Here is a 14,544-nt window from a genome sequence, read left to right as displayed (position 1 = left end):
GGATGAATGCCCCACGACAAGACAATAAAGAAAAAAAGAAGGAACTTATTGACTATGGAGTCAGCATGGACTGCAATGGCGGAGATGCGCACATTTTTGGGTCTTATGCAGATCCCAAATACACAACAGCAGGAACCAATGGGTAAGAGAAGTTGGTTTGGCATAATATTGCGAAACAAAACGCCAGATAATAAGTCTCGTAATAAGTGTCGATTTGGGGTCTTTATACAGACACCATAATAATGCTGTACGTTGAAGCCAGTATATATGTCTACAGTAGCTGTAATGCGCTGACAATCCATCGGCTTTGTAGTTTACCAAAGTCGAACTAAAACATTTTGACCAATTTTTGAGCGCTGTGTGAAATGTTTTCTATTGTCAATGAAACATCCAAGTTTTGGGCTTTGTAGCGTGCAGTCCACATGTATCTCTTATGTGTGACGCCCATTTACCGGTCACATATATTACACCATGTGCCATATAAAATTGCTTTGAGGTCTGTAAGCAAATTCTGAGGTAATCCGTACATTACAGCACCGGGGTATAAGGTGCACTCTTCCTTTTTGAGTAAATGAAAAGATTTTAGGTGTGCGTTATAGTCTGAAAAATATGGTAGTATTAAAATTATTATTCTGTCAGTCAGTCTCCTTCCCCCACTTTTTTTTATCCGATTTAAATAAATGATAAATGGGTTGTACTTGTATAGCGCTTTTCTACCTTCAAGGTACTCAAAGCGCTTTGACACTACTTCCACATTTACCCATTCACACACACATTCACACACTGATGGAGGGAGCTGCCATGCAAGGCGCCAACCAGCACCCATCAGGAGCAAGGGTGAAGTGTCTTGCTCAGGACACAACGGACGTGACGAGGTTGGTTCTAGGTGGGATTTGAACCAGTGACCCTCGGGTTACGCACGGCCACTCTCCCACTGCGCCACGCCGTCCCTAATTTAAACAATTCCACTTTCGAACTGTTCATTACATGAAAAATTCCTGCATTTTCAGGAATTCCTAATTTTCTGGGACATTTTTCCCATCCAAAGGTAAGGGTATTTTCTTTTAGCTATTTTTGCAGATATATACCTCAGAGCAAATTGTTACCATGATGATGTTAGCATGCTAGCTTTTTAGTTTGCAGATATACATACAGTATGTAAATATGATTTACATGGTTAGTGCGCCATGCTTACTGTTAAAATACTAATGTTAACATGTTCACTTTTTCAGATACTTTTGAAGGTATACACCTCAGAGTCATATAGTTCAATACTTGACGCATTTTAACTGTTAACATGCTGATGTTAGCGTGCTAGTTTTTAAGTTAATTTTGCAGGTATACACCTCAGAGTCAGATATTTTGGCACTTGATGTATGCCAACTGTTAGCATGCTAATATTGACATACTTGCTTTTTTGGCAAAATTTGCAGATAGACACCTCACAGTCATATATTTTAGATATATAGTACTTTATTGATTCCTTCAGGAATCTTGACGAACGCGTACTGTTAGCATGCTAATGTTAGCATGATAGCTTTTAGTTCATTTTGAAGGAGTACACCTCAGATTAATATTTTGGTACTTGATGCATGCGAACTGTTGAGTCATTTTTTGTTCACGTGCTATGCTAGCGTGCTAACTGTTAGCATTTTAGTTCGGTTTTGCCTTTCCAGCATTCACAGGTTGTCTAATATTCATGTAATGTTTGATTGACACGGCCCTCTTCAGAGAGTAAGCTTTTTTTTTTTGGTTCAACGTCTGGTTGTTACTTAGTAACAGGTTCAGGACATGGGTCATGTGGCATTTTAGAGGCCTTTATGATGCAGAGCAGAGAAATAACAGTGTGTGTCCTGTGCAGATGTTATGACACACGCCTCTGCTTGCTTTATTATCATTCAAGTCACAGCTGCATGTGAATTGACTTTTTCCGAGAGTTGATTTATTCGCGCTCTGAATACATAGAGCAGGTTTATTCCTCTGTTTATGCTGTGATTGGTGACCACGAGCAGCAGCAGAAACGTGCTGCAAGCTATAAAGTTGACTTCAGAAGTATACTCTAAAGACTTCAGCTGTCTACTGGGGAACAAAAAGAGCAATATACTGAAAACATTCAAATAAAACCAACTATATCAGCAAGTTGGAAAACAGAGTTCATGGAATGTTCTGCTGGTTACAGCTGGAGCGTCTTTTTAGGTTGACCAAGTGGTTTAAGTGGAAGACAAACACTCCAATGCTGGATATGGTGGCTTAGTTGTGTTGTTTTGTCAAGTGTTTGGGTAACAGAGAGTTCATCAACAAGTGGAGATGCAAGAAATACACTCCACTCTCTGAACAGACATCGACTATAATGATATCGGTGTGTATGTTTTGTAAGCTCCTGTCTTACCTGCTGGTCCTGAGGTTCCCTTCGATCCAGGAGCTCCACTTGGGCCCCTAACCCCTGCCTCACCCCGAGGCCCACTGGGACCTGGCAACCCTCGAGACCCTGGTTTACCTGATAGGAGGAGAAAGTCATCACTAAACTTCTGAACTACACGATCTGACTTAGCAGCAGCTGTGAGACTATATTTTACCATCTCTGCCTGGAATACCATCTCTCCCCTTTTCACCCTGAGGACCTGCAATGGCAGCATGCACACACAGAACTTAAATCCGATTAGTGGTAATTACCTCTGCCAAGCGCAATGTGCAATAAAAGGAAGTAAAAGTTGTGTGGAGGACCATGCTTCTGTGGTTTATGGAAATGGAACTTTCATAGGTGGTCATGTATTGTCAAGCAAAAAGCTTGGTTTGTACGTCCCAATTTTGTATGTTTCTATTTCCAACAAAGATTTCTGCCAAAATGTTGCCCTGATGTTCGAATAGCGTCTCAGGTATCGTACGGCCTGACACTGCGCAAAACAAACTAGTCCGTTTGCTTGAATCGTCTCCCCAAACACTGCAAAATAAGCCACCAGCAAAGAAAATTGCAAGTATCAGCGCTTTGACAAAGAAGGTGAGTAACAGAAAGAACTTAAAGTACCAGTAGAGTGGAAAAACAAGTTGACTTAAAATGCTTAATTGTGTTTAATTTTTTCCAGTAAACCATATCTAATCGTATTTACAATCTGCAAAGTATGTAAAAACACAGTTTAAACATCACAAAATGACATACATTTAGTCAGCCACTTTAGATATTACACTCCGAATACCTTTGGCTATTTCCAGAGATTTACGTCACAATGGGAACACTTCTGCAATCCGACCATAGTATCAGATCAGTCATACTGGAAATATGAAAACATAAGAGAGAGATGTGCTGTCTATCATTCACAATCCTTATGAAAGACATGAACACATTTTTCTTTTTTTATGCATTCTAAGTCGCAAATAAATAAATACATAAAAGTCAGCTAACAATGTAGCCAATGGGGTCTCTCTATTTTGTTCGCGTGTCGCCGTCAGAGTTGCAGGACACAACCACAGAATGTCGTCAACATTTATTATCACGATATAAAAAGAATATTAAACGCTCTATCCTCAGCCACATTTATTGATATTGTATATTGTCTATATCACGTAACTTTAACCCAAATAACGATAATAATGATTTTCCTTTGAATGCAGCATTAAGACAGGAGTGTCTTAAACTTTTTTTTTTTTCCAGCAACTTGTGCGGGGCACAATTCCAGGAAAGAGGTGAAGTCTTGGCCTTGCGTACAGCCACAAAGCTCTGTGAGTGTGTACCTCAAATGACTTTCAGACTGGAGGAAATGAGTGCATGTGCAGAAAAGGAAATAGGATATATAATAAGTGCATAAGTGAGCAGGTAGACGGTAGAAAAAGAGCCTTAAACTCTACATTATTAAAAGTCTGGAATGGACCTAATGCTAATAGTACTTATATAACACTCCCGAGTCCGGTTGACTGGCACTCACCAGCGGGGCCCTGCTCACCAGGAGCCCCTTTGACAGGAGTGGTCCCCTTTAACAAGGCGGCCTCCTGTGCAACTCCTTTGGACAGAGGGTAGCGTTGTGTTACGGTGAATCCTTGAACCTGGGGATGGAAGCCAAGAAACAATGCATGAGATTAAATATATTGTCACCGCAGTGTTTTGGTGTTGGTGCACAGACCTTGGCCTCCAGTGAACTCAGCCTGTCGTTCATCGCTGTGATTCGACTGCAGTTGAGACAGTCTGGAAAGCAGAAGTTTGTCGTTCACATCAACAGGACTCAGCATAATGTAATGTCTACTCTAAATGGAGTAGCGCGTAGTAGTTCTTACTGGAAAGGGGCTCTCCTGTGCGTGCAGGCGGGCGACGCAGTGTGGACGGTTTTCTTATTGCCTCCTGAGCCACCTGCTGCTTCCTCGCATCTGTGGAAGACAATCAGAGAGAAGGCTTTTTCACTCCCTGTCATTTAAAGTCATATTGTAGTCGGGTTTATATGATCTGACTCAGACAACCACACTCACTCTGCACTTGTTTGGCGACACATATTTCAAAAGAAGGAATGCAGTAAAACTGTCAAAAAGACTTAAGATTCCCTTCTAATACTTTTGTGTAACACACAGGTGTCAAACTCAAGGCCAGAGGGCCACATCTGGCCCGCCACATCATTTCACATGACCCGCGAAAGCCTCAATATAATACAATTAATACAGTTTTTCATACTAAATATATTTGTTTTTTCCATTTTGACAGAAAAAAATAAGTTAACTCATGCAATTAATCACAAAAAAATACTGCATCAATCATGTCTATGTACACATGATTTATCATGTATGTAGTAATTGCATTTGTGTCAAAATATTGGGGTCTTTTCTTAAGTTTATTTCAAATAGGCAAGCGAGAAGTGACATGTCGTTAATCATGATTGATTCGATTAGAAAATGTATTTGGCACGAGTAAAACAAATACATTTACCACATGCAATTGCATATCTTTTAAACTTGATGACTATCTAATAATGAAACAAATATTATATTATTGCATGTTCCAAATGCCTTTAGTTGAAATAAAAATAAGTATTGAAATATCATGATTTCAAAGCAAGTTATCCATCAGATTGTACGAATTAAATGAGATTTGACGGGGGAAAACTTGAAGCTCATTAGCAAGAAGTTTGGCGTAAAAAACAAAACCTGTCATACTATTTTTCATTTACAGCAAATCACCATAAAAACAACAACTGTAGATTTGATCATAAAAAGAGTGGTACCGTTTTTCCATTTATAGTAATATGTAAAAATGATACATTTTACGGATACATTTTAGGCAACTGAACTGACATTTTTTTTTACAGTAAAATCTACGGATTTTTTTCTAGAGTGTCCGTTTAAAGAAATAAAAAATTATCAAATGTATTAGCGATTGCGCAATAATATCATGAGGCAAATCCTGATGCATTAATATTCATATATTATTCACTATTTATAAACGGCCCTCTGAGGGCACCCATAACTGCAGTGTGGCTCCTTAATGAAATCGAGTTTGACATCCATGGTCTAGCATGAGCAGGACACACAGGCTGGACCAAACCGATGACAGATACCAAAAAAAGGTAAACAGGAATAATGCCAGGGTCTCTAAGAGTGGAAAGAGTCATAAAAAAAGAGGTTCTTTTTGTAATAGGAACACAAATTCAACAAAACTGCTAAAAAAAAAACAAACAAGGTACTTCCTTAGTTACAATACCTTTAGAAGGGCTGTTCGCAAGTTAAATTTTTTAAACCAAAAAAAATATATTGGAACATCACTTGCTAGTTTGTGTTACCATAAAGACATTAAGTAGAACATTTTTAGTCAATATTGTTCTCAATATCTGAGTTACTGTGTAGACATATGGGGAAACAACTACAAATGTGCGCAACTGTGTAATTATGCGATGAAAAGAGACAACTTTTAACCGTGTGTGGTGCTGGGAGAAAATGTCCGCTCCAACCAATAACGTCACAAGCACGCGTCAACATAAGCGTCATCATTCCGCGACGTTTTCAACAGGATACCATCCATCCATCTTTTTCCGCTTATCCGAGGTCGGGTCACGGGGGCAGCAGTCCAAGCAGGGAAGCCCAGACTTCCCTCTCCCCAGCCACTTCGTCCAGCTCTTCCCGGGGGATCCCGAGGCGTTCCCAGGCCAGCCGGAAGACATAGTCTTCCCAACGTGTCCTGGGTCTTCCCCCCTGGCCTCCTACCGGTTGGACGTGCCCTAAACACCTCCCTAGGGAGGCGTTCGGGTGGCATCCTAACCAGATGCTCGGGCCACCTCTTGTGGCTCTGCTCGATGTGGAGGAGCAGTGGCTTTACCTTGAGCTCCTCACGGATGACAGAGCTTCTCACCCTATCTCTAAGGGAGAGCCCCGCCACACAGCGGAGGAAACTTGTAGCCGTGATCTTATCCTTTCGGTCATGACCCAAAGCTCATGACCATAGGTGAGGATGGGAACGTAGATCGACCGGTAAATTGAGAGCTTTGCCTTCCGGCTCAGCTCCTTCTTCACCACAACGGATCGATACAACGTCCGCATTACTGAAGACGCCGCACTGATCCGCCTGTCGAGCTCACGATCCACTCTTCCCCTACTCGTGAACAAGACTCCAAGGTATTTGAACTCCTCCACTTGGGGCAGGGTCTCCTGTCCAACACAGAGATGGCACTCCACCCTTTTCCGGGCGAAAACCATGGACTCGGACTTGGAGGTGCTGATTCTCATTCCAGTCGCTTCACATTCAGCTGCGAACCAATCCAGTGAGAGCTGAAGATCCCGGCCAGATGAAGCCATCAGGACCACATCATCTGCAAAAAGCAGAGACCTAATTCCGCGGCCACCAAACCGGAACCCCTCAACGCCTTGACTGCGCCTACAAATTCTGGATACAGGAAAACCTCGCGGGAAATTTAAAATTGCAATTTAGTAAACTAAACCGGCCGTATTGGCATGTGTTTCAATGTTGATATTTCATCATTGATATATAAACTATCAGACTGCGTGGTCGGTAGTAGTGGGTTTCAGTAGGCCTTTAAAAACTCACACACAAAGCAACACTGGAGGTGACTATGACATGCGCATTTTCCGCGCATGCGTATTAGGTCGCTATGGACGGAGAGGGGAGGGGGTCTTAAACGACAATTGTGTGTGTGTGTGGACAAGAATAAGGTTAGATGGGATTTACCCTGGATAACCTGCTTAGTGTAGAAGGGGCCTGAGCTTACGCGGTTTTTGCTTGGTGGTGAAAAATAATTTGTCATCAATCCCACGTGGGAACTCGGCATTGTCCGTGGGTGCTCGGCCCGGAAGCGCCCACGGGACCGGCACTGTCACGCCAAATTTCTTCTCCCTACAAAAACCTGGGATGGCATAAGAGGAAACGTGACCCCGGAAGTAAATGCGTCATCCCATAGCTTGTTTGTAAATTTTTTTTAAAACTTTTTTTATAATATAGCGCTAACAAAACGTCTGTATTTTTATAATATAGCGTTAACAAAACGTCTGCTTTAATCATGACCCCGGAAGTAAATGGGGGGGGGGGGGGGGGGGGGTTATAGGGGGAAAGAAATAGATAGATAGATAGATAGATAGATAGTACTTTATTGATTCCTTCAGGAGAGTTCCTTCAGGAAAATTTAAATTCCAGCAGCAGTGTACATAGTTGAGATCAATTTAAATAAAAGTAAAAAGTAAATAATGGGGGTTTAAATGGAAACAAAATAGAGAAATAGTACAATAAGAATAAAAACTAAAAAGCAACAATGGGAAAAAAATACAACAGTAAAATAAGAATATAACAAGACAAAGTAGGCAGTAGTGACCATGTTATGAACATTTGGCGTGACTGCGCCTATGATGTGGACACTCCCCTAAATTCATAGTAATCCACTCTTTTACGGCAAATAAACTGTAATTCTTAGTATCTTAAGTATCATCAACCAGAATTAAAATATTAAAACGAAGATAAACATTTAAAAAAAGAAAGCAAGCAGGAGCAGGCATGCTAGCCAGGCTAGCTAGCTGCTAAGCTACTTTGAAACAACACCAATAATTACGTCCATCATCAAGTTTAAGAAGTGTCGAAAGAAGTGTGTTACAGCAGTACGCAGACATTAACAAGTAGATTAATAAGAGTCTATAAAGAGAGGATAATATAACAGCTCTTAACTGTAGAGTCAGCATTGTCACAGCCAGAAGTGCATCTCACGTAAGGAGGGTGGATCGATCCATGTATCAACACCAAGGGTCATATCAGTATATGATCGATACTAGAGTGAGACGGTCGATGTTTTGATTTTCTTAAAATGTTTTTTTTTCGTGTGTGTTTACAAATTGAGGTAAAAACTCATTGGACACAGTGGGATTTTGAGGGCAAAAATTATTTAAAAGAGGAATAGTAATTTTGTATTTTGTTTAGTTATTGTGTACTTTGTTTTGCTTAAAGAACTGAATGTAATCAAAAATAATAAGGAAGTAGTATAATATTGTGTTGATATTGTCAAACTGTTAATAGCACTCACAATAAATAAATCGAACACTCCACAGTTTACATGTGGTATTGGTATCGGCCGAGCTCACTCATGGATGAATCGGCGTCATAAATCCCTGATTGGAACTAGCCTAGAGGGATGTCACAATGTTGGAAAATATATTTATATGGTCGTAAAAAGATACAGTACATACCTACACACTCAAAGTTTGTACATTCACACACACATTCACTATACAAATATACATATAAACATACTGTACATATACATTCAGTGTACAAACATACATATACACATACATGTACATATACATTCACTGTACAAACATACGTATACACAAACTGTACATATACATTCACTGTACAAACATACAAATACACATAGTGTCCATATACCAGTACATCTACATACATACACTCATGCATAAAATCATGTTTCATCAAAAATATATTTTTCTAGGAGAAACTGGGTAACACAAGACACACTGACAAAGCTTAACCTATTGTTTGTCAGAGTTAGTTTGTGACAAACCCCAAGATGCAGAGACAGAGGCAGGCATTGAACAGGAAAACATGATTTAATTAAAATATTAGAATAAGAACAAACAAAAGGGTACTAACAAAAGACGCGCACAAGGCAGATAACAAACAAAAGAGTCTTTAGCATGGAAGCTAGCAAGAAACAAAAAGGGGGCTAGCGTGGAAGCTAGCGGGTAGAAAAAATAATTTGTTACTTGTAGAGTGAAAACAAAACGGAAGCAGGGAACAAAAAACAGCAAGCTTCAAACAGATACCGAAAGATAGCTTACCGCTACGCTGCAATGACTCGACATGAAACAACACGACAAGAGCGACAATACGGAAGTCATCGACAAGACTATAATCCAGCACTGACTGGAAGACAAAGCAGGTACAAATAAGAGCGGGCTGATTGACACCAGGTGTGGCCAGGTGCCAATCAGCGGCAGCTGAGGGGAAAAAAAAGCACTCAGGGAGACAAACATGAAGCTGAACCAAAATGAGAGTGCTGACAGGAGCTAAGGACAGGAAATACTAAACACACAGAGGAAAAACTAAAACACAAACAAACAGTAGGTGGCAAGCCTGGCATTGTTACTATATCAATCTACCAGGTTAATTTAGTGGGCTTCTCTTTCTTCCCCTCCATTTATCTACTTTCTTTTGTATTTCAAATTATCATTACATATATGTATTGTTGCATTTGAACAATTGTATTCAAAAGCCAGCATCTGTGATGGTATGGGGGTGGATTAGTGTCCAAGGAATGAGAAACTTCTACATCTGTGAAGGCACCAATAATGCTGAAAGGTACATCCAGGTTTTGGAACAACATATGCTGCCATCTAAGCGCCGTCTTTTTAATGGACGCCCCTGCTTATTTCAGCAAGGCAATGCCAAGCCACATTCAGCACGTGTTACAACAGCGTGGCTTCGTAAAAAGAGTGCGGGTACTTTCCTGGCCCGCCTGCAGTCCAGACCTGTCTCCCATCGAAAATGTGTGGCGCATTATGAAGCGTAAAATACAACAGCGAAGACCCCGGACTGTTGAACGACTGAAGCTCTACATAAAACAAGAATGGGAAAGAATTCCACTTGCAAAGATTCAACAATTTGTTTCTTCAGTACCTAAAGGTTTATTGAGTGTTGTTAAAAGAAAAGGTGATGTAACAGTGGTGAACATGCCCTTTCCCAACTACTTTGGCACGTGTTACAGCCATGAAATTCTAAGTTAATTATTATTTGCAAAAAAAAAATAAAGTTTATGAGTTTGAACATCAAATATCTTGTCTTTGTAGTGCGTTCAATTAAATATGGGTTGAAAAGGATTTGCAAATCATTGTATTCTGTTTTTATTTACATCTAACACAATTTCCCAACTCATATGGAAACGGGGTTTGTACATCAACAATATGATTTGCCTGTTTAGCTGGACAGGACAAAAAAAATAAATAAAAATAAGGTCGCAAACAGTTTTTTTATGCTTTAAAATAATAGATTTAAAATGAATGATTCCTATACAGTGCGGAAATTCATCTATCGTGGCCTAATTAACAGCAATAAACAGGGATTTATGTTCTTAATAGACTAAGACAGGGGTTCTCAATGGGTGGTGTTCAACCTTGGATTCCATTGCACATTTTGTGACTGTCCTGTATTTTGGTTGCAGCCCTTTCCAGCATCCTGATGTTTCCATGGTAACCGTGCCTCACCTGCTTTCCCTTCCCTGATTCCAGGGATTTGTCCACACATGAAGTCTACTGAAGCGACCTCAAAATAGGCAATAAAAGATTGGTTTGGAAAGGATTTCATGAAGGGAGTGAGGAGTTCACTTCAATCACACACGTCACATGACGTGCAAACTTTTTTTTTGTCTCTGAAAAGAGACAACAGTGCACGCCCTGCATCTTTGCCAAGTTTTCCTTTGCCATTGTTTCTTTGTGGAGTAGAACATCGGGAAGCCATGGGAGCGCCAGCATGTAAACAATAGCTTGCTTGTGCAAAAGAGAATGAGCTCTGCATTCTGTGCTGCCTTCATTTTATGAAGTGTGGGAGTTTGTGTTTCGGAGTTCTGGATGTTTTCAATGGGCTTTGTGGTACTGCTGGACTCCTTTTGTCTGGATCTGCTCGGCCCAGGTGCTCCTGCTTCCACACAAGCGGTGGAGCTGAGCACCTCATTAGCCATCGGGAAGCATTCCCTTCCATTCTGCGACCAGCAGAACGTGTCATGGCACCTGCAACTTCAAGCTTTAGCAGGTCAAAATGTTATGTTCATTACCAGCTAGGGATGTATATATTGTTGAGTTTTTATCGATACCCATACCATTATTGATATTCCTTAAAGGGTAACCTTATCACCAGACCTATGTAAGCGTCAATATATACCTTGATGTTGCAGGAAATAGACCATATGTTTTTTTAACCGATTTCCGAACTCTAAAAGGGTGACTTTGGCGATTTAAACGCCTTTCAATTGATAGCATGTCGGAGCGATGACGTCACAATGTGATGTCACAACGTGAAGCGGATCCGCCGTTTTCTCAATCTCATTATACGCACCAAGTCAAATCAGCTCTGTTATTTTCCGTTTTTCGACTGTTTTCCCGTACCTTGGAGATATCATGCCTCGTCGGTGTGATGTCGGAGGGTGTAACAACACGAACAGAGACGGATTCAAGTTGCACCGGTGGCCAAAAGATGCGAAAGTCCCTTGTTTGTTACGTACACTTTACCGACGACAGCCAAGCTACGACAGAGATGGCAAGAATATGTGGATATACTGCGACACTCAAAGCAAATACATGTCCAACGTGCATGAATGCACAAAGGTGAGTTTTGTTGATGTTATTGACTTATGTGGAGTGTGCTAATCAGACATATTTGGTCACGGCATAACTGCAAGCTAATCGATGCTAACATGCTATTCAGGCTAGCTGTATGTACATATTGCATCATTATGCCTCATGTGTAGCTATATTTGAGCTTTCCCTCCACCCACATTTAATGCCAAAGAAACACATACCAATCGTTGGATAGAAGGCAATCGCCGAATTCGTCCTCGCTTCCTCCCGTGCCGCTGTCTGTCGTGTCGTTTTCGTCAGTTTCTATTGTATACGATTCAAAGCGATATGGCTCAATAGCTTCAGTTTCTTCTTCAATTTTGTTTTCGCTATCTGCCTCCACACTCCAACCATCCGTTTCAATACATGCGTAATCTGTTGAATCGCTTTCGCCGCTGAAATCCGCGTCTGAATCCGAGTTACTATGCTATACCTTTCTGTTCTATCTGCCATGTTTGTTTCTGGTGGCTTCACGCAGTGACATCACAGGACAATAGACGGGTGGATATAGCGATGGTGTAAATCAGGCACTTTGAAGCCATTTTTCGGGATATTGCGTGATGGGTAAAATTTTGAGAAAAACTTCGAAAAATAAAATAAGCCACTGGGAACTGATTTTTATTGGTTTTAACCCTTCAGAAATTGTGGTAATGTTCCCCTTTAATGATACCAGTATTCATCGGTACTCTTATCGGAACTGTATGTAATTTGCGTAAATAGAGCTGTGAATGTTTTATTAACACAAGAGGTTGCGCACCAGCACCATCATGATGTAACACCTCACCTCCTTTTTTGGGCTTAAACAAGTTAACTATGTGTGCATGTGCAAGGTGCATTGCAGTTAGTTTACCATCATCTTCTAAACAAGTGTTTTTCAACCATTGTGTGCCGTGAGATATTGTCTCATGTGCCATATGAAGTTATGCAACTTCACCTAATTGGTCCCAAAAATATTTTTTGAAAATCCATAATTATGTGCCGTTGCTTCGTGTCTGTGCCGTGTAAAACTCGGCATGGTAACCACGTAATACTCCATGTCAGTAAGTGGCAGCAGGTAGTTAATTGCTTTGTAAAAGTCGGAATGTGTCGGGTGAGACGAGGAGGGTTTGTTGTGATCTCAATATGCAGACCACAGCGGGAGGCAGCATGCAGGTAAAAAAGTATGTAATGCTTAAACCAAAAATGAACAAAAGGGATAGGGAAAGGAAATTGCAATGGCTATGCAAAACGAAAGTAAAACTGAACTGGCGACAAAGTAAACAGAAACAGAATGTTGGACGACAGCAAAAACTTACGGCGTCCACAAAATACATCCGTACATGACATGACAATCAACAATCTCCCCACAAAGAAGGATAACAACAACATAAATAGTCTTGCTTGCTAAAACAAAGCAGGTGCGCGGAATAGCGCTCAAAGGAAGACATGAAACTGCTACAACAAAACACCAAAGAAACAGGAAGGGCCACCAAAATAACAGCGCAAGACAAGAACTAAAGCAATACACACACCAACAAACTCAAAATAAGGTACGACGGCTTGGTGGAGTTAAATTTTTTAACGTTTTCTGCGGGTGGTGTGCCTCTGAATTTTTTTAAATGAAAAAAATGTGCCTACCCTCCATGTTTTACCGCTTGTCCATACAATAACATTTAAAATACTTGTAATACAATGATAAAGTTAAACAATATTAATGTATGGTATATTTATGTTCATTCACAGACCTTCACCATGATATCTCATATCAAATATACAGTATCATACAAATCAATATAATCAATTAGCAAGTTTGACGGATGTGCATTTTATGCTGACATATACAGTAACATATTGTGTCATTTTCCATTCTCATAGTGTGTCAACATTATTAAGGACGAGTGGTAGAAAATGAATTATTAATCCACCTGTTCATTTAGTGTTAATATATGCTTACTTTCTCTTTTAATATGTTCTATCTACACTTCTGTTAAAATGTAATAATCACGTATTCTTCTATTGTGTGATAGTTTACATTTGTTTTGGATTATACCACAAATTTGGTTATCAATCCGATACCAAGTCGTTACAGAATAATACATTGGTCATATTCAATCTACTCATGCGTCCAGGGACGTATTTACTGAGTTTATAAACATTATATAAATTTTTTAACAACGAAAGAAGATGTTGTGATGCCAAAAAATATTGACGGACTCATCATAGTACTGACTAGATACGCTACTGTACTTGGTATAATTACAGTGGCTGTTAAGTGTAGATCTTCCAATGGCGATTGTTCACATTTTGACGCTGGTGAGCTGCGGTGTGTAGTGAAGCATGTTTAGCTATTCCTCGTCCTGCAAGGATGATATTTGTGAGAAACTTACTTTATTTTAAGACTATACCGATTACGATTCATTAGTATCGCGGTGCAGTACTAATGAATAACGAAACAGATGCTGTACGGGCAATTGATGGAAGGACAATGCACCCAAGGGGGGCAGAAGAAGCGGTATAAAGATAAGCCCAAAATCCACCTGAGGAAATGCTGCTTCAACCTCAACACCTGGAAGGAGGCTGCCCATCAGAGGGATTTGTTGAGCAGGATGGTCCATGAAGGCACAGCACAATTAGAAAAGGACCTCCACCGTGCCGCGGAAAACAAAAGGCAACAAAGAAAGGAGAAATCCAATACCAAAACAGCTCCTCAGACCACCACCACAACCACCACTACTACAATGACAA

At 40.4% G+C, this 14,544-nt stretch overlaps 1 protein-coding gene across 3 annotated transcripts in view; it reads right to left on the bottom strand.

Annotated features, from left to right (window-relative positions):
• emid1 (EMI domain containing 1) overlaps positions 1 to 14,544 on the bottom strand; it is a 208,291-nt gene that overhangs the window by 41,266 nt on the left and 152,481 nt on the right. For all 3 annotated transcript variants that reach the window (XM_061906581.1, XM_061906584.1, XM_061906583.1), the window contains exons 4-8: positions 4,267 to 4,356; positions 4,116 to 4,177; positions 3,921 to 4,038; positions 2,577 to 2,621; positions 2,390 to 2,497 (exon numbers count right to left, since the gene is read on the bottom strand). In XM_061906581.1, coding sequence (XP_061762565.1) covers positions 2,390 to 2,497; positions 2,577 to 2,621; positions 3,921 to 4,038; positions 4,116 to 4,177; positions 4,267 to 4,356 — 423 coding nt within the window. The remainder of the gene's footprint in view (positions 1 to 2,389; positions 2,498 to 2,576; positions 2,622 to 3,920; positions 4,039 to 4,115; positions 4,178 to 4,266; positions 4,357 to 14,544) is intronic.

Source organism: Nerophis ophidion, linkage group LG07, assembly GCF_033978795.1.
Source record: "Nerophis ophidion isolate RoL-2023_Sa linkage group LG07, RoL_Noph_v1.0, whole genome shotgun sequence".
Taxonomy (NCBI): Eukaryota; Metazoa; Chordata; class Actinopteri; order Syngnathiformes; family Syngnathidae; genus Nerophis; species Nerophis ophidion.
The sequence above is the reverse complement of the archived record's forward strand: the minus strand, read 5'-3'. Positions and strand labels throughout refer to the sequence as shown.